This window comes from Tyto alba, unplaced genomic scaffold, assembly GCF_018691265.1.
Source record: "Tyto alba isolate M040663 unplaced genomic scaffold, T.alba_DEE_v4.0 Super-Scaffold_22, whole genome shotgun sequence".
Lineage (NCBI taxonomy): Eukaryota > Metazoa > Chordata > Aves > Strigiformes > Tytonidae > Tyto > Tyto alba.
The window spans coordinates 10,377,136-10,400,542 of record NW_024881296.1 but is presented as its reverse complement, the minus strand read 5'-3'; the positions used below and the strand labels follow the sequence as shown (position 1 = coordinate 10,400,542).

The 23,407-nt window shown below is 39.0% G+C and overlaps 1 protein-coding gene across 1 annotated transcript in view; it reads right to left on the bottom strand.

Annotated features, from left to right (window-relative positions):
- Nucleotides 1-20,818, bottom strand: part of FMN2 (formin 2) — a 178,105-nt gene extending 157,287 nt beyond the window's left edge. The window contains exons 1-2 of the mRNA XM_033009292.2: nucleotides 20,768-20,818; nucleotides 2,996-4,991 (exon numbers count right to left, since the gene is read on the bottom strand). Coding sequence (XP_032865183.2) covers nucleotides 2,996-4,940 — 1,945 coding nt within the window. The 5' untranslated portion in view covers nucleotides 4,941-4,991; nucleotides 20,768-20,818. The remainder of the gene's footprint in view (nucleotides 1-2,995; nucleotides 4,992-20,767) is intronic.
- Between the last annotated feature and the right edge of the window lie 2,589 nt (nucleotides 20,819-23,407).

Sequence of the window (23,407 nt, the reverse complement as noted above, 5' to 3'; positions counted from 1 at the left end):
CAACATAAAAGCCATGGCTCCACTGTGCATCACAATCTAGAACTTGTAATTACTGTCACTGCAATTTCAAACACAGCTGTCCTCATCATTAAAAGAAATAGATCTGATGTCTGAATTACAAAACGCCCATAAATTTGTCCACACCACCTTCTTAGCCAATGCATCATATTTGAAACACCATACTTTACATATTTTAATTTTGCTATATATAAGAAATAAGTAACGTCTCTAGCATTCCAGTTGTTGGCTTCCATCTACATTTTACATTAAAACAGCCTCAGAAGCTTTCATATGGATCATTGTGAAAACCAAATGGCACACAGCCAAACCACAACATAGTGTAAAAAGTAGGCCACTCATCTGCATAGAACCTGCTGTCATTAAAATATATGACTGAAGTGTTGTGGAATATTTTACTTGATTCTAGTTAGAAATGCAGAACACTGCAGTCACTGCACAGTAAAATGGGATTTAATGCTCTGGACAAGAAGCTGTTTTTTTAAAAAGATAGAAATGAGCCACTATAAAGAATGTTATTTCTAAAAGCCTGATGGTAACGCCCAAATTGATGCATCTCATGCTTGCAATTAAAATACAATATTTTTCAAAAGCAGTATTCAAACTACAAGAAAATTATTTCTGTAATTGTTGCTGTGCAGATTGGTTTAAATAAAGAAGCTTTTCTGCTCTTACAGCAATGACAGCCAGTCTATGGGAATACTAATGTTAAATTTAATCTCCCTTTCTTATGTACACTAGTTGGTATTTTTACATTTTTGATATTTTTCAGATTGTAAATATATTTTTTAAAATAAGAAGAATGATCAAAAAGAGATGAAGTGTTATCACGTGATTTCCAGTTCCCTCATTTCAATCTCTTCTGCATGAACTGAAAGGTATAATTGTCCTCCGCCTGTAAAGACAGCTGGTATGTACATGCAAATGAGGGTCACCATAATTTCCATAAGAGACAGAACTACTGTTGCATTGGACATTGGTCCCTTCACAATAAGTCTAAAGTGTTGATAGGAAGACACAATAAAACAAAAATTATTAATAAGTAAATCAAAACCTTGTGAGGAAATGTGAAAAAGTCTGTTTCCTGAAAAACAGGTCTCTAAAACTTCCGTGTTCTTGAAGTTTGACACATAAATTTTGTTTCCATTGTAGCACCACCACAGAAGCAAGTCTAATTAATGATGATGTAATTTAAAGCTTTGCTGAACTGTTTATAAACTGTCAAATGCTGACAGAAAAAAAAAAAAAAAAAAAAAGTGTGTGTTTTATATGCTATAAACCTGACAGTAGTGATCACCTCAAATTGTAAAACTTTAGATAGGGATGTCTGAAATTAAATGTAAGGAAACAGGTGGAAGGAATTTAAAACACAAAAAAAAGATTCAGCTCACTTCACAGGGGGCTGCCCTCCTTCAGAGGGGGCTGGCTTTTTTTTGTGTTAAAAACTTGAATTCTAATTTTTGAAGACTGAAATTGGGGATTTCTGTTCAAGACTATTGGAGAATCAAAGTATTCTTGTGATTTGAATCTGGAAAATAATGTTAATGCTCCACCTGAGTATTTCAAACTCCTCAAGTTGGCTGCTGTGCAGAAAAGCCACTACTTTTCATTTCTGTTTCCAGACAGGTTCATTCACCAGAATTACTGTGATATCAAGCAGAGTAGAATGTGCACAACAATTAAAAGTTCTAGAAATTTTTACATCTACAGTATAAAACAAGAGAGTCTTTTTATGCAAAACAGTTGTTGATGGCTTAACTGCTTTCTTACATGTGATTTTTAAATCATGTAATTGTTCCCTTCATAAACCATACTATTTTGTTTAATTTTCATAAAAGCACAAAAAAATTATCACTGCATTTTTTGCATATGTCTCAGGTACCTACATGGTTACGGTGCTCATGCGTCTAGAGCAGACTTTCACTCAAAACAAACCTGATTAGAGATTCAACAGTTTTAATCTTGTAACAGATGCTTGTAGGGCATATTCTCTTTATTCTCTTAGTTATACAGTTTTGTTAAGTGAAAAATAAATCGAATACGTTGCTGAGTTTCCTCTGCATACATACCACCTATGTGGCAGAGGCCTTCTCTATTTGTGAATACATTAACTTTATATAGAAACTTTGGGGGGATGGGGGGTAGAGAGAGGAAGGGGACAAAACCGTCAAAGTGCAGGAAAATATAACCATCTATTCACCATATTTCATTTGTAAGCTCTATATTGCCATACCTTTGTGAGAGGATGCAAGCTGCCTAACAAGCAAGGTAAAAAGAATGTTTTCCTGAATGAGTCACCTTACGTAGCTTGAGTAGCAGCCTGCCACAGCTACTGAATTGTACTACCCACAGTCTCCCTTCGCTTCTCCACTTTATGCTGCCTTTTCAATTAACATTTTTTTCTTCTCTTCTTTCCCCCTTCTGAAGAGGAAATTGTTTCCTTTCTGTAGTGCTGTCCATCTGTGCTTGCATGGTTTTTTCCTTTTTGTACTAAGCAAATCCTCATCGTTGCCTCAGTCTAACACCAGGTGCAGCTCTCAAATATTTACAGTACATCAGAACAGTGCCTAGCGCAAGAAAACCCCAAACACGATCACAGTTACTGAAAGCTTCACATCTGAAAGATCTATTTATGCAGAGAGCTGGTCTGCCTACAACAGTGCAGCTCTTGGCATTTTTCAACAGGAATAATTTAAGGCATCCAGCCTTTTCCTACAGGATTTAGACAAAGGAGAAAAGCAGAAAGAAAAACTTCAAAGAGTTATGCACTTCCTTTACTGGCAGTACTGCCAGGCTGACACTGAATAGGGAGGCTATGCTCGTTAATGAAATGTGACTGTGTTTGTAAGATCAGGCCTCGATTTTAAAACTGTCAGCACAAGTAAAGACAATTGTACATGCAAAGGACTGAATTCAAGTATTTTAAATATAGTTTCAAAGTCTCTCGGGGAAAAAATCCTTAATACACGTCACTCACCTGAAAAGACATTGGGAAATGTCTCTGTAGAAGCTTGCACCCCTGAGGACTTTCTTGAATTTGTCAAAGGCACTCTTTCTGTTTGAAATTTCTCTCTAAAACCCTTGTGCTCCAAGTAGCCCGCAGAGCCCACCTTCTGCGTTATCTCACATTTGTGACTAGATACCTCTTCTGTCCAGTCTGCGGAACGACTAAATAAACCTGCCAAACTAGCAGACCTCTGCTTCTTGATTGAGACTTTTTCTTTTTTGTGGAAGGACTCCTGCTTCCTTGTAAAAAGCGGGCTCTGGGATGGGGAAGGAGAAGGTGAATGATTGGGAGAACTCAGTTGCCTAGTTGTGGTTTTGATGTAACAAGGATTAATTAGATAGGGCTTAAAGCATCGGGAACCAAGCATGGGACTGCCTGCTGTCCCCTCGGAGGACAAAATGCCATTTTTCATTTCTGCAGATAAACCATTATGCAGGTCCTCTTGACTGGCTGACAGAGTGTGTTTCCCTTCCTGAGTCTCAGCAGCATGATCACGGCCTGCATCTGACATACCATCCTCTGTTACTGAGCCCTGCAAATCAACAGCCTGCACTTCAGCAATTTTAGTCTCGGCATCTGCTACTGAGGTTGGAAAAGGTTTTGTGGAGCCATGTGTCTGAGACTCGTTTTCTACCACAGTTCTAGTTAAATCGTCTTCTCTTTCACTAGCTACAGCATCCACTCCAGCAATGAGCTGTTCCTGCTCCTCAATCAATAGCTTACGTTCCTGTGTTTCAAATAAGCCGTTACCAGGAGAGCCTGTGCCATTTACCGTTTCTTTCAGTTCACATTCAGTTGCACAGGAGACAGGAATGTTTTCCACAATTTCAGATATCGCTGGAAAAGCCCCCTCAGTGTCTGGGCTTCTCTCTTTGTCAGTGGTAGTTACTGAAAGAAACCGTTCAAAATCTAAGGGGGCTGCTTGCGAATTAGCCATGTGTCGGCCCATTGTTTTGGTGACAAGGTCCTCAGTTCCAATGTTAATTGCCCCCTGCTGCTGCTGCTGCAGTCTAATAGCTTGCTGGATATCAGAAAGCAAATCCTCTTGTTCTGTGGCTGAATGGAAACTGTATATATCCGTATCAGAGCCAGAGCTGGTCCTTTGTCCATCCTGTGTCGCCGCAGCAGCTGGGATAGTTTCATTTCTGATTTCAAAATGTTCAACATCTGTGTCTGAGAGACCCCCTTCATCTGCAGAGATGCTTATATCCGGAGTTTTAGTAACAATTGAATGAGTACTGTCCAGCTCTCCAGCCTGCAAGGCCTGGCTTTCCAAAACATCCTCCCGTGAACTACTATTCCCATCTTTAGCCTTGGTTAGATTTTTTCTGATCCTCAGATTTGAAAACACTGAGGCCCTCGAGTCCGACTTACCCTTCTTCTTACCGGATTCACTTGCTTTTGCATGCTTCCCCAGTCCCCTCCTGCTTCCCGATACCTTCTTTGTGCCATCTGTATCCTTGGGCCCAGAGGCATCCTCTCCTCCTTCATGCACATCACCTGTATTTTTCTTTAGCTTCCCATCTTGATTCCCCATGATTTTTTGCAGTGGAACACCTTCAGCAATCAAGCCATGATCCCGGATTTCATTCCTCTGGCCTGCCGGCGAGATCCCCTCTAGCGATCCAGGTTTGTTTTCAAGCGGTGGTGATGCAAGTGAAGCAAATGCTTGCTGTGCCTCTCTCCCATCTGCTAGAGCTGCCTTTTTGCATAATGTGCTGCTTGCACTGGGCTCTGCTGGGACATGCTCAGTACAGCACTGAGAGCTGCAGACAGCTCCTTCCAATGGCTGCTGCTCACGGAGCCGCCTGCTCTCCAGGCTCCTGCTGCACTCTTGTTTCTTTAGGAAGGATTCTGTGAAAAGTATTTCCTTTATAAAAGTCACTTCTTTTTCCACGGTTTTTATGGCCTGCATTGCAAGCTCAGCTTGTCACCAAATCATGGATGATTTCAGGAATTCAAATTCCTGGAGGGAAAAAAGGGAAAAAACAGAAAGTTAAAGCAAGGTACTTTAATTACTCTGCAATTGTTTAAGTGAATAAACAAATAACCTTGGAAAGAGAAATACTATGATTATTTAATAGTTTGTAAGGTGCGTAAGCATATGCTACTTTGAAAGACTGCACAGTACCTCTGGTGATTTACATGTTTACTTTTTAAAGGCCACCAAAACACAATACATAATTTTAAAAGGAGAATCACTCTGAATGTAGATTGAAGGAAGATAATAAACAAAAAGTTCTTTCCACAGTTTTAAAGAGTTGCACTTAAAATTCAATGCATTATGGTAATTACACTATAAAAAACCTCCCACAATTTGTATTCTGAGAAGGTAGGTATACTATTATTCCCAGAAGAATCAACTCATCAATATTAAAATACACCACCATTGTTTTCACTGATAAGAACATCTGGCATGAGACACAATAAAACAAACAAGAAAAATAGCAGCATTCAAATGCTACTAATGAAAAGGATACAGTAAAGCATTCCTCTATTTTACCGTATATATTTAATAATTGATTTAGACACTGTCACTTGATAACTATTTTGGAAGCTTGTGCAACAGTTTTAATCAGTTGCTGCTTCTCCTCCATTTTTGGTTCAGATGTATGAACATCAATACTTCATAAATACATTTCCTGAACTTCCAGACAGATACTCCTTTCCACTTTTAGATTTAAAACAACTGGCACTGAAACAAAGGGGCATAAGAATGTCAAACTGCCCAGTCAGATCCATTCAGCAGTTCAACACCAGCCAAGAAGTAATTAGATAGGTTTCTGTTTATGATTTATCATCACTAAACAGCCTGGTCTATTAAGTTCAGCTTATGTGAAAGACTTTACGTATTTCTCACAACTCTGAAGTTCTTTATTATTTCTCTTTCATCAGAGATTGCTTTAAACAATACATCATTCCAAGGAAATGCATTCTATGGGTTTACCTAACTCTTACTTTTAGTATCATTCTCTTCCTAACAGAGGTTTCACTTACTTTCCTCTACTTCAACATATATTAAAGAAGAACAACATGAAGAAGAAGAGTATCATTCACTTTAAAAACTATGGAGGCGCACACACACACACCCCCTGTTTTTTTCAAGGGATGCTAAATATCTTTACAAATCTGGGCTGTGGTCATTGCTAAATAATTGTTAATTCAGTTTGGAAAGAATAACACTGCCAAAAATACATGCAAGTAAATTATTTTGAACTACCATAATTTTTTCCTTGTGCTTCGTGGTCACTTTACTGCTCTGATGCAAGTCCTGTCCTGAGGGGCCTTAGGCTCAGGCACCAGAAGCCTTCTGTCTATGAGAAATCAACTGTTTTAAGTAGATCAGATGACTTTATATACTCTGTTTTTATTTTAGATTTCGCCTATCCAATAAAGTGATTAATCTTTTATTTATTTATTTATTTTTAGCACTCAGCATTCATAAATATACTGGTAAGAGCTAGTATAGCAAAACCTGCAAGAGCACATTAAGTGATTTTGCTTTTTGATGACATTCCTGATTTGCCTTCTGTTATCCTACTTAGTTTCTAATCTGTTGCAGTATTTTACCTTTTACATCATTATTACATGCTTGCAAAAGGCTTCTGAAAGCTCACGTAATTTCAATCCATCTGGAGATGCACAGTGAGAATTACTTAAGGTGCAGTTTGAGGAAACCATAGTAGTAGAATACTACTTTGATGGGTATTTTCACTGACTAGAACTGACAAGTATCTAACCCTTGATTATAACCGGAGTACCTGAAGCTTCCAACTCCATTTAATATCTCTTCTCCCACTAAAATCTGCCAGAAATTAATATAATGCAGAAGTAGTATAAAGATACTGTGAATTGAATGTGTAAGGGAAATGTAGAATTAGTATGATGTTCTGAAACTTTCCCTTTTCTTCCTTCTCTGTAAGCTTGCTTTACAAACTCAACACACTTCCATAACAACTAATGATAATTCATCAGCAGTAATTACACTGCAAATTATGCTGCAAAACCAAGCCATAAACAAAGATGGGGTTATAAGACAGTCAAGTTAAAATGATCTTCACTTTTAATTAAAAACTAGAAACTTACCATGGTTTAAATCATGTATTTGCACTATATCCTAGAAGTTTTCCTACAGCACATCCTGATGAGTAAGCTCTTCAAAAACACATGATTATATAGCCATAAATATTACCTGAATTTAAATATATTACAATAAAATTATTCATTTTTTTTCAATCTGCAGCTGTAATTCTAAAAGCAAAATAACTATAAGAAAAAAAGGCAAACCATTTTCTAGATGGTCCCTCTGAATGTGATATCCTAACCATCATGGATTCTGACCAGGATTTCTGATCTATATGGGGAAAGAACATCACCAAAACGGGTATAATTATGTGAACATCAAAGAATTTGCTCTGGTTATTCCACACAGGGACAGAAAATGCATTTGAATATTAAAAAAAAATAAAAAAAAAAAAGGAGCATGGGGCAAAACACAAATTACCTTGAAGTACCAGTCGTAGATGAACTCTCAGTCAGCATTTGCTGGAAACTACAAAAGGTTAACATTAGCCAAACATAAAAACAAATGTTAATGCCTTGAGGCTTGTTTATTTTCAGGAGACTTTTAGCTTCTGAAGAAAAACATATTATTACAAGTCAGTGAGAAACCAGATCATTTTGATATCGGCATAAGCTACATTTTAAAAAGCTAAGAATGTATTCAATATTTTACACCAAAAGAGAGATTTTCAACAAAATGTAAATGGGGAAAAGAACAGGTTTCAAGTGTTCAGGAAGGATATTACATATTTAAGTGTAACTAACACATTCTTGGCTTGGTATAAATTGTCAACAACTGAGGCTAGTCCATGAGCAAGCCTGCCTGCCTACCTCATTTAACATTTGCTAGTGGTCACCCAAAAATATCAAGGGCTGAGGTCACAAGCATAAGCCTGAGGTCCCCCTCACCTCTCAAGCTCCTCCAGGCTCGGGAGACACAAATGGCAACACAAAGAAAAGAGTCAAAACTTACAGGCCAAGATGCATTATCCTTGTGCTCTCAGGCACTTACACGTTAATACTTTCCTGTTAGAAAAATAAGCCCCTGTTATGAGACTAAGATCATTTTCAAGACAGTTACCATTTACTGCAGTCTCTCTGCAAGGGTGGCCAGAGCCCCCAGCACTGCCTGGCCGCCCGCCCTGCTGGGAGAGGAAGGGCTGCCAGCAGCACCAATTGCCCACACCTGAGTGTAAGCCTCAGCCTCCTGGAGCACAGCCCACGCAGAGTACTGCCCCCCGGGCGGGGCTGGGACCATGGTGGGAACCTTCCCCCCAGATCCCTCACAAAAAGAATAGGTGACCAGCTGACATCCTGGTATTTTGAGTGGTTACAAGCATGGGCTGCCTGAGGGGGGGAGAGGGGTGCCTAGGGGAGCCTGCCCCAAGGAGACACGGCTTTCTTGGGGTGGATGAGTTTTTGCTGTGGTTTATTTACTGTGGTACTTCATGCTGCTCTCAATAAGAGTTGTTGAGCAAGTCCCTACAGAGTGAAGATAGTAATGCACCATTACTGCTGCTGATGGGCATAGCCCTGCCACACGCCGTGCCTGCCGAGGGCCAAGCCTTTGTGACAGGGGTAGGCTTCACCAGTATGATCCCAGGGAAGGATTTAAACCACAGGAGTGCTGGCAACACACAAAGTGCCCAAAGCAGCAGCCCAGCAGTAATGCTGTGGCTACCAGCACAGAAGCACTATCACCACTGTGCAGTAAAGATGGGGGGGGGGGGGGGGGTGGGCAAAGCAAATGCACCCCCCCGAATGAGCCACGCCACGTGTATCCCCGTGTCACCCTGCACAGTGACTGAGGGGCAGGCTCTGTATGTGAGCTCACGGCCAGCTCTTCCAGGTGCCCAAAGTGGCTGGCGGGGTTACGTACCTGTGTGTCTGTGGGCTCTGTGGTCCCCTTCCCTGCTGGGGAGACTCAGCAGCTGGGGTAGGGGGAGGCTGCTGTGGCCCTGGGAGTAAGCCACAACATGGCCGCCCAGGGTGATGGCCTGATGGAGGAGGCTGAACATCACTCTCCAAGGCCACAGGCAAGGCCTGGGCTGCCACTAGCAGACCCTCTGCCCCGTCTCCACGCAGAGGAAGGGTGAGGGTGAGGTGACAGCAGTGAGAGAGCCGCAGCACTGCACTGCAGGGCCCAGGTGCCATCGCAGCGCTCTGGGAGCTGGGCTCCGCTCCCCCGCAACGCTGTGGCTCCTCCAGCCTCCCTTCACCCCACTCCCTGAGGGGACAGGGCTACTGCTTGGAGAGGGAGAGTAGGGACAGCCCAGAGGATCCTCATCTCTGCCATACACACCCTGCAGAGATTTGTTTTATAATTAGTGGCTCAATGTACACAGCTTTGGATTGGAGATAAAGGCACCTAGATTAACAGGACTGTTTCAGAGTACTCTGGTGTCACATTACTGATTGGGATATGGCAACGCAGATGGTATGAAAAAAGGTTTGTTTAAGCAGACCAGGATATTCCCAGACATCTATATGTTACCAAAGCTTGAATTTTCATAAGCAAGCAGAGGGGTCATTCTTGTTCAGTCCAGTGCTGGAGCCAGGTCCCTGTTCCTGATGTCCTGTGGCAGTGGGAAGCCTCCCCCAGCTGCCACTTTAAGCATGCTGGAAAAGTTATCTCCCCAGAAGGCATCAGCTACCATTAAATCCTCCCTTATACTGCCAAAGCCATGCTCGGAGAAGTTGCAAATTGTTTCCTGCCCCCAATCTCTTTCAGCTATAGAGAGAATTGTCTTTTATGATTTGGCAATCTCTAGCAGACTCACTTCCCCTCTCTGACTGGCAAGGGCCAAGTCAGGAGAGCAGAAAATTTAATGTGGATTGAGACCACAGTGGTTAGGGATGAAGTTAGTCCTGCCCTTACCTCATGTAGTTTCTAGTGGATATGAAATTCTGCTTTTTCTTTTAATACATGTCTGAGCAGTATGAAATCATGCCTCATGCATTGCATTTGTATTAAGTTGAGGTGATCCAGCTAGTGAGAAACCTGTTTTACCTATTGAAAGTTTTCTTTTATAAGGAGCTTGAACCTAGCAAGGAGTGATCCCAAGCAAGTGTTTGACTTGCCTAGGACCTTTTATTAGGTGCATGAAAAAATAACGACTAGAATTTTCAAATGCTTGCTACATAGTGCTGAACTTTCTCCCACATAATTTCTAGCTAGTGAGAACTAACATTTAAAATTAATGTATCTGAAGAAGCAGGGTCTCCAATAATGCAATGTTTGCCAACTACTAGAGTGCAGAATGCCCCCTGGTTAGAAGACAAAATCTTTGTGAAGCGTTTAACCTCCTGGATTTCTCACCTAAATGCAATAATACATTTTTGCATTGTGAAACAGAGCTTTTTTGTTTAAAAATAAGGTCAGCTCGACAAAGCAGAAAACATACACATTCCAACAAGCCATTTTATTGTTTTCCTCAACATTTCCATATTCTTACTGCTACTTTATTGTAAAATAACTTTTCAGCATAAAAGCTATACAGAACTTTTCATAGTTACTTATATAGGAGGGGTTGGCTGAACAGCTGCACACAAAACCCTGCCAGCATTCCAGAGATGTACACATTGCAGGTCAGGGTCAGGTCACAGAAAGGGTCTCTGAAAACCCAGGCCTCTGAAAATACTACAGCCAGGGACTCCTGTATTTGGAGCACAAGATGCTACAGTAGTATTGTAACCAAACCAAAGCAATAAGGAAGTGTGAAGGTCTGTTTTATTCCATATCACAGACTGAAAAGTGAGGTGTCTTGTGGCACAGCTCCTACGTTTCCTCGCAAAAGTCAATTTCAGACAAATTTTATTTCAAATGCAGATAGCCAGCAGTTGTTTGCTAATACATGCTAAGCAAATTCAATGCAACCCAGTGTAGGCTGCATCATGTAAAAAATAATTAGTAAAATATTTGCTGCCCAGACTATCAAAGAAACACAGATAAGACAGTTTCTACCATTTGAACCACTGTAAAGTGCAGTCAAAAATCAGATTAAGAGTCTAAGTCATAAATCTTATTTTCTAAGAGAGTGAAATTCATGCAGTAAGAGTATTTCTTCAGACCTTATAATAGCTTTTGATCACAGCAGGAAACATCAACTGAGCTTTTAAGATGAAAATCATTAAACCCCTGCAAAATTCACACACATGCAGAATCAATATTTGGGTAGAGGGGGAGAAAGATAAGCAGAACTGTATCAGTCGATCAAACAGGATTCGCATAGTTTAGGACTACCCACCACAAGCAAGTATTTCATAGGGAAAATTGAGAGCAGACGAGAAGAGATTTATTGTACTAGAGGATAGAGAAGGGAACAAAGAATACAGATCTGTAGGAAACTGGGCCTCCTCATTTTCATTCCTTAGAGAAGAACATATTCTGTTAAATCAAGCAGAAAATTACATATTGTCTTTTTGGTTTTCTTGGACAACTCCCAGAGTACTTAATGACAGGGTTGAAAAATGTGGACTTTGATTGTATCAGTGGACCTTTTTGTCTGCAGAGAGCCCAAAATGCCATGAAACAATGGCAGATTTTTGAGCCTAGTCCTTGTCTGTAGGAGACAAGGAATTAACTTAAGTATTTACAGCTCTAATTTTATCTTTTCTACTGCCACAAGTATCTAGTAGTCTGAAGGAAAAGTTGACAAAGATCAAGTTTTTCCTGCAATGCTTCTTTCAGTTTTTAAAGATCTCAACCAGTGACATAGATTGTTTTTAAAAATAAGTGGAAGAAGAAAAAAAAAATCAAGATTTTTTAACCCTCTTATTTTAGGCATCAGTTTCTGTTCTATTGCAGACATTCACACACACACACACACACACACACGTGGATGTGTGGAGTCTGGGTAAACTGCAGAAAGCTATTGATCAGCTTTCAGATGTTTTTAAAACAGTAAGCATCCTCCTATCAATTGCCATAAATATGTTCCCCCTAGAGAGAAGAGCCATGGGGCAAGCTCACTTTGTAAACCACCTGGGGAAGTTTACAAAATGAGATGATGTTGAAAATAAGGCAATATTTTTGTACAAATCTGTTGCATTGTGTCAAATACATTTACTAATTACAATACATTTTGTAATAGTATTTTCATAATCAGATTTGGGATTAGACGAATCCAACCTGGAAAGATAGGGAAGAATGTCTCTTTCCTAGCCTTTGGTTTACTCCAGTATAGAACATTAGCAAGGTGAACACTACTTGTACTAATGAGCAAATGTGAATGCCTCTGTCTAAGAGTTCATAGGATGAAAGGCTTTGCAACTAGAGTGAATAAAGTGTATTGAAACTAAAATTATAAACCAGCATCCAGTGCAGAGAAAGATAAGCGCTGAGAAGGCAAAAAGGGAAGGAGTTCTGAGGAAACCAAAGGAAAGCTGAAGTAGTATGCATCACTTATATTAGTTTCTCATGGTTTTACTGCCTCTTATTGTGATCTTTTGCTGTTGTCACATGATAATCAGCAAGAGTCAGCCATACAGGGGTTCATAGCTGCTGTCTTCAGATTTCTGCCTTTATTTATCTCCACAGTACAGCTCAAACTAAAACTGCTATAGCAATTATAACAATTCATGTTCATGCCTTAGGTAGAGATAGGGGAAAGCTACTGCAACAAATAATCTGGATAGATGTAGTTTCTAGCATATATACTGCTAAAGGCTGCTGATACACAGGGAATAGCGTTCTCCACTTTAAGGGGTTGTTGGTTGAGTTGTGGCACCTCTTCAGTAAAATCCCTGCCTTGTCTGTGCATGTGCAGCCTTAGCTGGCCCGATACTTTTGGTTTTGAGCTTTATATATTTTCATAATATGGAAAAGAGAAACTAGGAAAGTGGGAGGAATATATGAAACCTGATTCAAGGCCTTGAGATCTGTTCTTTCTAGGTTTGTTATGTAGAAGAAAGGACAGCTGTAGAACTGTTTAACGCACCTAAATTTATTTTCCTGAACTGAATAATTTCTAAAGAATACTAGTTCTTTCCACTAAGTTCCCATATAATGGACATGAGCAGAGCAACTGTAGTGAATATCCCTCAAAGTACCTCCAAATTGGATTTGTTATTGCTGCAATTAAACTGATCTGTATTCAAGTATTTTGTCATTTGACTCTCCTGTTAACTCTGCAGTGCAGTAAAGCAGCTGGCTTGGGGAACAGCAGTAGTTAATCAGCCACAGTGTCACCGGACATCGGCTGGGCTACAAATTCACCTGAATACGGTATTTGCTAATGTTCAAGCAGTCATGGCTGCCTGACTAGGCTGAGATAACTCAAGTAGGTCTTACCTACACTAAGATAGGTACAATTGTGCAAAGGGGGCTCAATCCATAACGTATGTTTTATGTCCTTGGTTAGGCCTTAGCATGAGGAACCAAAAGCCTAATTAGCACAGTGAATACCTACTGGTTTTGTACTTAAAATGGCTTTCCTTTTGTCAGCTGAATAGTTATTATAATAAGCTGAGTTCTAGTGCGGATTGTCTTTATAAAGCAAATACATTGCAGATGAACAGCTGGCAATCTGTTTGACTAGAGCATGACAAAAGAATCATGGTGCAGCTGAATAACCCAGATGCCCAGGTAAAGGTCAGGAAGTTTAATTAGGATGATGATGTTTTTGTATCAAAAGAGTTATGTCATGCATAGAGCCCACCATTGAACTACAGTTTTGTAGGTCTAAATACATAGGGCAACTAGTATGATCATGTTAGGGAAGGAGAAGTTCCTCCTGTGAGCAACAGCAAGTTAAAATGTTACCAGATCACTGTTTCTGTTCACTATACCCATTCCCCGACTCATATACTTAACCTTTCTTCCTCAACTTCAAGATCTTCATCTGACCAAGTATCTAACATCACCTGTCCTACTGAATTTCTTGTCCTAAGCAACTCTTCTTTGATTCCACCACTGTATCCAAGAGCTTTTTGTGTGATGTCTCATCTTGTTTCATGATTTCTCAAAGGTCATCCACAGATCATGCATGTTCTCAATATGATTGGTGACCTGCTTCTAGCTACCAAATGGCATCTCTTCTACTGTACTTGTTTGTCCTCGTTCATTTCTTTGTCTGGAATTGTTGATCGCTTGAAAGGTCTACATTAGTTTGCCTGTTTCTTAATGCACCTTTCCTTGCAGTGCCATGTCTTTCTTCTGCTAACCATTGCCATTCTCTCCCATGTTAACTGTTCTGTCATTAAATGGTGTATCATTGCATAACTCTCTTTTTCTCTTTTAATCCAAAATCTTCTCCACTCTACCTAGATTCACATCTGTGGCTACGATGGAAGGAGTTACTTCCATCTTTTGATAGACAGCCAGTAATGAGTGGAAGCAAGTAGTACTAAATATCACTTTTTTTCACCCATTACTGTGGGTAAGGAGTACAATGAAATTATCTCGCAGGTTTACAGCTCAGATATTATCACTGCTTTTACTTTTCCCTCACTTATCCTGGCTCTTCATTAACAGTATTAAACACTAATGCCCACGTCTTTCAAATACTGTCAAGAAATGATTGACCGTATAAGGGAAATTGTGTATTAATCACCTATTTTATCTGTAATTCTTATACAACTTCCTGTAGCTTTATGCAGCAGACTGATTTCACCTTTGTGAGAACCCTGGACTGGGTTCTTCTGTGTCACAATCCAAACTGGTTAAAGCTGGTTAGAAACAGAAAGGAAAGAATTAAATATTTGCCTCCCTATCTTTTTATAGACAGTTTCCACTGAAAAAAAACACGTAGAAAAGAGATTAAGAACAATTACATTTAACTACTACAAGTTTCAATTCTGAGAAAGAATGTCAAACAGTGTGGAGAGTTATAATTCAGACAATGCTTCCATCATGTCTCAAGGTCTTGATTTCCCCTAAAACATTTTGCTTTAAAATGTCACAGCCGAGAGCGCTTTAGGAAATTAGTTATGGAACCTGAAGTAATACCAAAGCATTGATTTATGCAACAGTTGGAAAAAAACTTTCAAGCAAATGTTTTATTATGCTCTGTCCCCAACCTTGCCAATGTCATCATACTAAGAGCTTACATAAAAATATTTAGAAAGTAGAGTCCTTCCTGACATGCAAGCTGGTCAGCCTCATTCATCAAATGACATGAGATATATCATTCCTGTTTCACTTATGTTCAGGGAAGACATTCAAATAAACAAGATTGAAATGCTCAGCAGCAGTCCTAAATTTAGCTTAAAAAGGCTTTGTGTGAACTGTCAATATAGCAGCTCATCTTTTTGTATGTGTGTACAATAAGAAGGATGAATTGTGCCCTAAGAGGGATTATCTTTCTATTTTTCACAGAATGTACTCAGCACTGAGGAAAAAAACACCACCCTGGGGGAAAAAGATTAAATCTTCAATTAACAAAATTCTGATGGTCTTTTCTGAGCCAGCTTAAATCCTACCTGGGGCATTATTACGGGAAGTGTTTGCTTTGCTAAAGTAGTGTTAGGCTACCTTAGCATAGCCTAAAGAAAGATAAAAAAAAAAAAGTCATGAGAAGACTCATGACTTTTAAATAGGATATTCACATCATCATTTGACTATTTATTTGCCTCTGCCAGAAATCTTCCCAGTATCCACAGATACTGAAATATTTCAGGTTATAACATCCTAAAAAATAAAAAAATCAGGATTTGGACTGACGGTACATCTGAGTCAGCATCATGCCTCTAGCAGTGGTCAGTATAGAAAATGTTGCCGGAAACACTTTAGAGGTCAGCGATGAGAAATTTTATTCCCCAAGTGTATCATCCAGGTTAACATAAGTCCTTAGGCAAGGGGTTTTTTTTTTTGCTTGCTTGTTTTAATCGAGTCTTACAACTCGAAACAATCTTGTACTGTAATTGAGGGTGTTCTCACTATCATTTTAGCTGCGTTTTGCACTCAGACATGTCAGTCAAAGCTGGGACCAGTTGTACCAAACACTAAGCAAAATGCTACAAGCATACTGTTCCTACCCCAGGAAGCTTACGGTCTAAGTGGACTCGCATGGATAACCTCATTAACTCAGTTACATTTGTTCGCTTTCCCCTGCCTTTTACTGCTTTTGTTTTTTCACCACAGTGCAGTGGAGAGGCATTTGATGGACAAATATCAGTAGCCTTCCAGAAATGATGAACTTGAGACAGATTCTTGATGTGTAAAGGACAGACATCCTGGATTAGTAAATTTAAGTGGTCATTTCATGTGTACAGCAACACATGAGTATGCGTAAAGGTGGGAAAGGAAAGAGTACTAAATCTGTCCACACTTTCAAAGCAAAGAGCAGTAAGCTAGAGAAAGGCTCAAGACAGTACAGATCATACATGTCACTGACATGGGATGAATATGACATGAAAAGCTCAATGACATAGTGTTATAAGGAAGTGAAGGAAGGTAAAGGAAGAATTGGAGAAGGAAAACTAAAGACTACTGAAAGATCAGTCTTTTCTGTAATACATCATAAGGGAACATTGCCTCGAAATCTCTGGTTCCTGGGTGGCTGAGCTGTGGGCCTAGACATTAGCCTCATGTTTTCATTACATCCAAATACACAAATTCTCAAGTACTGAAAGAGTGAGGACCACCTTTGCTGCCTCACAGGTACCGAAGTGCTGGACTTTTCCTTCTCTATTGCAGGAACACATAATTACACACGCTTAGGTGCGAAGCTTTATTTTCAACCCTTACTGTTACCATTGCTGCTTTTCTGGCAAGATACTGTAGCCAAATGTGAGTATTCAAAAGCGAAGGCAACTCTTGTCACAGGATCTGTATTGACATTATGCCCTAATCTAGATCATGGGCTCCCTGGGCACTAAGCGCTCTAAGCATAGCAGAAGACAAGTTTTGGGGTTTTGAGGGGTTTGGTTGGTAGGTTTGTTTTTGCTTGGGTATTTTTTTTTTTTTTAATCTGGGTTCATAGGAAAATTACAGATGAAGCAGTAATAAGTAATATTAGAAAATACAATTATTTCCATCTCGTCAGATATGTATCTTACATCAGTCTAAGAAACAAGAAGGAAAGAGTTTGACAGAATATATGCAGATAATTCATCCTGCTTTTTTCTGTTCCACTCCACTGAATTTACTGTTATTCAATCCCATTACAGACTATTCATAATGCTATTGTTTTTTTGCCAGCATCATGTCAATATCTGGTTAGACATGAATAAGCTTCTTTTGTACCCGCTAACTCAATACTAATCTAAAGTATCTCAAGTGCCATAACAGGGTTCTAAGCAGTCCAATGTTTCTGTGTGAAATTTTACATTATTGGCAGCCTGACATTTTTCCCTCTGATGTAAAAATCCAGCTGTGTCCCAGAAAGGAATTCAGATGGCTTTGTGCTAACCACAGTTCTCAAGGTTGTCCATACAGGCAGGAATAAGTCAATTGGAAATATCTCTGAATAAGCATCTGTTTAGTAGTATGCAAGATCTATGATTTTTCTGCAAATAGAAGTCAAACAATTTCCATATATATATATATAAACGTTTTTTAAAAAGATATATTTTTAATTCAACTCCTATAGTCCTCAGTGCAGTTACAGTTCCTTAAACTGGCATCAGCCCAAATAATTTATTAATAAGGCTGCTTTTATTGTCAAATAAAGCCCTAACTGCGTGGAAGATTTCAGAGAGACCTTAAGGCAAAACCCACACAAAAGTCTTCTTTATTTATAAATATACATGTATCATGACACAGCTGCCTTGTTCCCTCAATTAGGGTGTACTCCAGCTGTGTCCTAGAACCCTTGATACTCCAGTTGGTGTAGCTTGTAACGAATAGATCCTGCCCACTTATTTCTGAGGAAGGCATACAGAGGAAAGACAGAAATACCTTGTTCACGACCTAGAAAACTATTCCTTATGCAAATATTAAGATGTAGTATATCTTACGTTTCAAAGAGATAGAATGTCAAGTTACTTAAAAATTCCCTTAATTATAGTGTCTGCTGTGAGCTATTCTTATTCTTTATTGATTATGTTTCATTCCACATTCTCTTCTGGCTCTATTATGAAAATAAGTGCAGTGAAGAGAGCCTTGAAATATTTATAATAAGTATATGTAAAGGCAGCTTTAGAGAACATAACTTTAAACTCTCCATTTAAAAGATAGCCTGTATGTAAACTGCTGTGCTACAGAGTAAAACGTTAAAGAAATAGTCATAAAGTTCTGATGGAAAGACAGTAAAGGCCTGGGCTGTTACATGAAGCAGAGAAACCTCCAGATCATAATGTAATGATTAAAGTATTGGAGAGAAATTCATACAACACAGTGAAACTGAGTTTTCTTATGTTCAGATGTGAAGACATCATCATAGGGAACTTAGCATCAGCAAGGATTACAGTTTTGAACATACAAACATTTGTTGACTTCAGCTAGAAGAATTATCTTCTTATGCTGCAAAATACAAAAAACATTTGATCCAGGTTGGGGGGTGTATACATGCAAAATATTGGCAAAAATCCTTGTATATTTTCAATATGATGAACTTTGAAAACTGCTGGGTTTTGGGGGTATTTCTGAGTTGTTGTCATCAGATGACTAACACCGAGATGCTTTACAGACATTATGTAGACACCAAGAATTTAAATAACTGGAATTGGTTACAAGACTATTTCAGAGATATCTAAAATAAGTTCTCACTACTTAAATGTCTTTTTTACCTAGCACATCTCAATTTTTCTTTTATAGAACCATTCGTCTAATGACTGCATGAAAGTGCATTCAACCTCACTTCTGTTAAAACTATTTCTCAGTAAAACCTCAAATACAAAGTACTTCTGAATTCTTCTGCATTCTTGAGCACAACTGGTTCCTACAGGCACACAGATGTAACTGGACTATGTGGTATTAATTATCTCAACAGTTTGTGGCTTTTGCACATATTTCAGACTGCTTGTGTTGCTAGAAGAAATATTCACAGAAACTGGGTTCATACTGTTACCTCATTTATCATTCCAAACCAGATAAAATGAGTCTGATGTACTAAGCCACCTACTTGGTTGATTATTTTTAAACACTAAGGCTATAGCTTCTTGTCTTTCATAAGATTAACCCTCCTGTCATCTCCAGACAACTCATAACTTTGTATCAGTTAGAAATGATAAGGATGCAGTTTAGGGAGATCAGCTGCAGATCTTGGAAGATTGAACGTGAGCTGCTGTAACACCTCATTATCTGCTGTTTATTTATTTAACGCACTCATCATGTTTATCTTAGAGGATTTGTGTTTAAATCAAAATCCATATCCAACATAGATAGGGTGAGTACAGATTGGTTGACGCTACACCAAGGCTATTTTGGAAACATGATAAAAGACTTCTTTGTCAAATTAGTTGCGCATCTATTTTTCTTAGTATACCCCTGCCATGTCCCCTCTTGAGGGCATGCAGGAAAGAAAAGAACTTTTGTGTTGCAAGAAAAAAAGACAATCCATCCATTCTAGCAGGTAGCCTGGGTCCCATGAATGTAAGTTAGTCAAGTGTTACGTGGGCAGCCTGGTGACCCTGCCCTGTAGTTAGGCAGGAACATGAGTGTTGTGCTGCTGAAGCAGCAAACCTCCTGTGGCTACGGTGGAGGTATGGCATAGCTATTTCTCTGTCCTGTTTCTCTCTTCTCCATTAGCACATGCTGTAAGCAGGCTACAGAAGAAAGAGAAGGAAAACAAAGTACAAAGGACTACAGATGTCATATTCTGTAGCTACGGCTTGTTTTGAGAGATTTTTCCATAGCATTAGGACTCAAAGCCACCACGGAGGAGAGGGAGGGGGCTATGCATGCCAGGAGCATGCAAACAGCACTGGGTAAAAATAAATGAAGGTAGCTGGAGGTTGGGGAGAAGGAGCTAATTACTGTTCCCTGTTCTTTTCTTTTACTAAAATAATATCTTAACATTACATGCACTCTAACTACCTGCCATAGGTCATCCAGTGTTTGGTCTTAAAAAAAGACTTATTCCTAAATGACATATGAAGTTTAGAGTACTCATCTGAGCTTATAAGCATCATCAAATTTTTTACAACAAAAAAGCTTTTCTCTTCTGGACTGGGAGCTTGATAGGCAGTTAGGAATTCAGTTAAAAATTTTCTGCTATGTTTTTAGACCTTCCAATTTCTCTGAAAGTATGTGCATATGTCAATGTGTTATGTCTTAAATATATTTAGCTACACTAACACCTTTGGAGGTAAACTGCAAGTGTATGTCTGCAGCTGCTCCTAGTCCAGCCATCTCTGACTGGCACACTTTTCTGTCTTTGATACCACCTATGCAACACTCCAAATAAGTCTCATTCATATGTGCATAGAGTTCAATTCATCTCCTTCATTCTTCATTGCTATAAATGCCCTTTACCCTTATGCACAGCTGGTTACTGCATGGCACTCCTCCTACTTAGAGGGTGGAAAACCTCTTAAGAACATAAGGCCGTTCAGAATTGCTCCCTGGGGTGGCTATAAGCTAAAAGCCCAAATTCAGCCTTCTTTCATGCAAGATAATTCCAATATAATCCCAGGAGAGTTCCAGATACTGCCAGCAACCTGTGAGCCAGTTAGTCTTGTGTCCAGCCAGAATCCTCACTTAGCAGCTCATCATGTTTTTCCTCAGCTCTTAGACCATTTCTAAAATATACCTTTAATAAAAGTAATAATAATAAAATGTTCATAATGCAGCCTTACCTTATTTCTTGCCAAAACATATTCTGATGTGGATTCAGTGACTTCTGCTTGTGTTCAGTAGTAACATTTCCACACAGACTATACTTATACGAGAGTCAGAGTGTCTGGCTTTTTTGCTCTGGGCACCATTTCCAGTCACATGAACTGGGAACAGCCTGATTCAGATGTTAACAGCCACTGACATTTGCAGGAATGTTGTTTAAAAAAAATAAATCATAAATGCCTCGAGAAATTTCACTGCTTAAAAGACTTATCACAGAAGTTACTGAATATATGGTACGCATGTTTTTTTGTGAGGAACAGTGGCATTATACAAGTGTTCATGGTAACATGACACATAGCTATATAGTATGTTAAGGAGAAAACCATATTGAATAAAGTTCTGTCCTGACTTTCATGTCTTTACAAGCTCACTGAAATAAGACTTGTGTGCAAATCAGGGAAGAATGTGACTTTTTGATTTTAAATGGATGTCAGAGTTTAAGAAATTAAACGGGACTACTTCCACCTCTGGATGACAAAAATTATGAATTAGAATAAATCTGTGATTGGCACCTAAGCTTCCAGTAAACTCCCTTCTCTCCATTTATTTTAAACACATTTTTCAATTTTGTAAAGGAACTTATTTTTATTATCTTAGATTTGAAGGAGCTCTCTATCAGGTTTGCAACATTGACAGGGGGAAAGACAACAGATTTGTGGTTTAGATTTCACATGACTGCAGTAATGGAGACACTTGGAGTTTAGCTCTCATTTGTTCCAATTCATTTCAGTCTCCAAGGAAGTCTCATGTTCAGAAGGTGACCTCAAGAGGCATAGCTATGTCCCTGAATCATTGTATTACAGAATGAGAGGTAGCTGGGTCCAAGCATCTGAGAGACTCTTATTCCTCTCTGTGTAAACGGAAGTTACATGGATTATTTTAAGCCTTCCTCCCTCCTAAGATGCTTTCTTTCTGCACTTTCTGGTCTTTTAAAGTGAACCAAAAAAATTGAAGACCCCTTGAAGCCTACAAGGAGTGTTAAAATCTTTTGGCTTTCAAGATCAGTGAGAGAGGAAAAAATAACTCAAACCCAGTTAAATGTAGAGAGATTAAAGCAATACATGCACATTTTTCCTTTATAAACTTTTCATGGTTCTGTGAGCAGAATATTGCTATTTGTCTAAGGGGAAATAGAGAAAAAAGTCAATATAGTTATTTCCTCTTTCCCCATTAGCGTGGTTTCCACAGCTGTTGCACTTTCAGTCAAAGAGGTGACCAAATGACTGGCAACCCAAGTTTCCGTGCTATGTACAGGAGGGAAAAGGAATTGGTAGGTGTGCAGTGGTGCAGAAAAGTTGTTCCAACACACCTAGTAAATACCTGCTGCCTAATGCATGCTTTGCAGGAAAAGCCTATACACATTTTGTGAATGTCAGACTTCCTAACTATGCGCAGATCACCTGTATCATACCTGCACATCAAGGCCATCCAACATTTGTCAAAAAGGGGCTGATTTTGTATATTTGGTATGGGCAATCAGAGGAAAGAAGCAAAGCTATTTACTAAAGGATACTCTTAGCTGTATTTTTTTGTTCAGAAGCTAATGCCAATCTAATTTAGTGATCATGTCTCTCAAAGATGAATTAATGCCAGGAAAGTCTTCCTTCATATGAATTTTGGATACAAAAAGCATGTTAGACTCAATGAGGATGAGTGACACAGCCAGTGCCTGTGTTCCACATAAATGGCTGGGTATGCAGTAGTTAGTGTTTCAGTAAGAGCTACTGTCCATGTGGTGTAGCATCCACACTGGCAGATCTGTCTGATGCCTGCAAATAATTGAGAACAGTTGTAATCTTGTCATTTACTTTGAAAATTCTCCTGAAAAAATATGTAATTCTTGGTAAAAACTAGATCTATTATAACACTGTATATACATCCAAAACGATAGATGTAATGAACCAGTGAGTAGAACAGTTGTTTCATTTAGTTTTAAAGCATGAGAAGATGCTACTGTTTCTTTGTCATGTTTTCAGTCTAGATTACAGTTAAAGAATTAAGTGTTCCTCTAAAAAAAAAATACAGTTTTAGCTGAAAGGTGTGAAATTCCAATACTCCAGAAGGAAGAATTCCAACCACCTTCAAACTCAGTTGTAGGAACATCACAGGATTCCTGCTTCATGAGATTTCTTTCCCAATCCAAAACTGAACAGAATAGACCTAAAGGAGATTAGGTAACTCACTATTTTCTCCTCCCCCCACATTGACTGCATCATCATTATTAAGACACTGAATTAGACAGAACAAAGACATCATAATCAGCTGAAAGTTCCACAGTCCAAAAGAGAGTGATTTATCCTGCCTGAGTGGGTTAGCAAGATTATAATGAAGACATAATTTGAGATTATTTAATGAAGTCATCTCATGAAGTAATAAATGATGCAAAGGTATTTGGAGGAAGGGAGATAGTGCAAGCAAGATAAGAAGCTATAGAAAGGACAGAAAACATTTTATTTAAAAAAATAAAAAACACCAAAACTCAAACAAAACCCTGGTAAAATTGCTTTAAAAATTGAATGGGAAAACTTCCTTTTGAATTAATTTTGTCTGTATAACAGTCACAGCAGTAACTTAGAGACTGAATAGGCTCCAGCTCA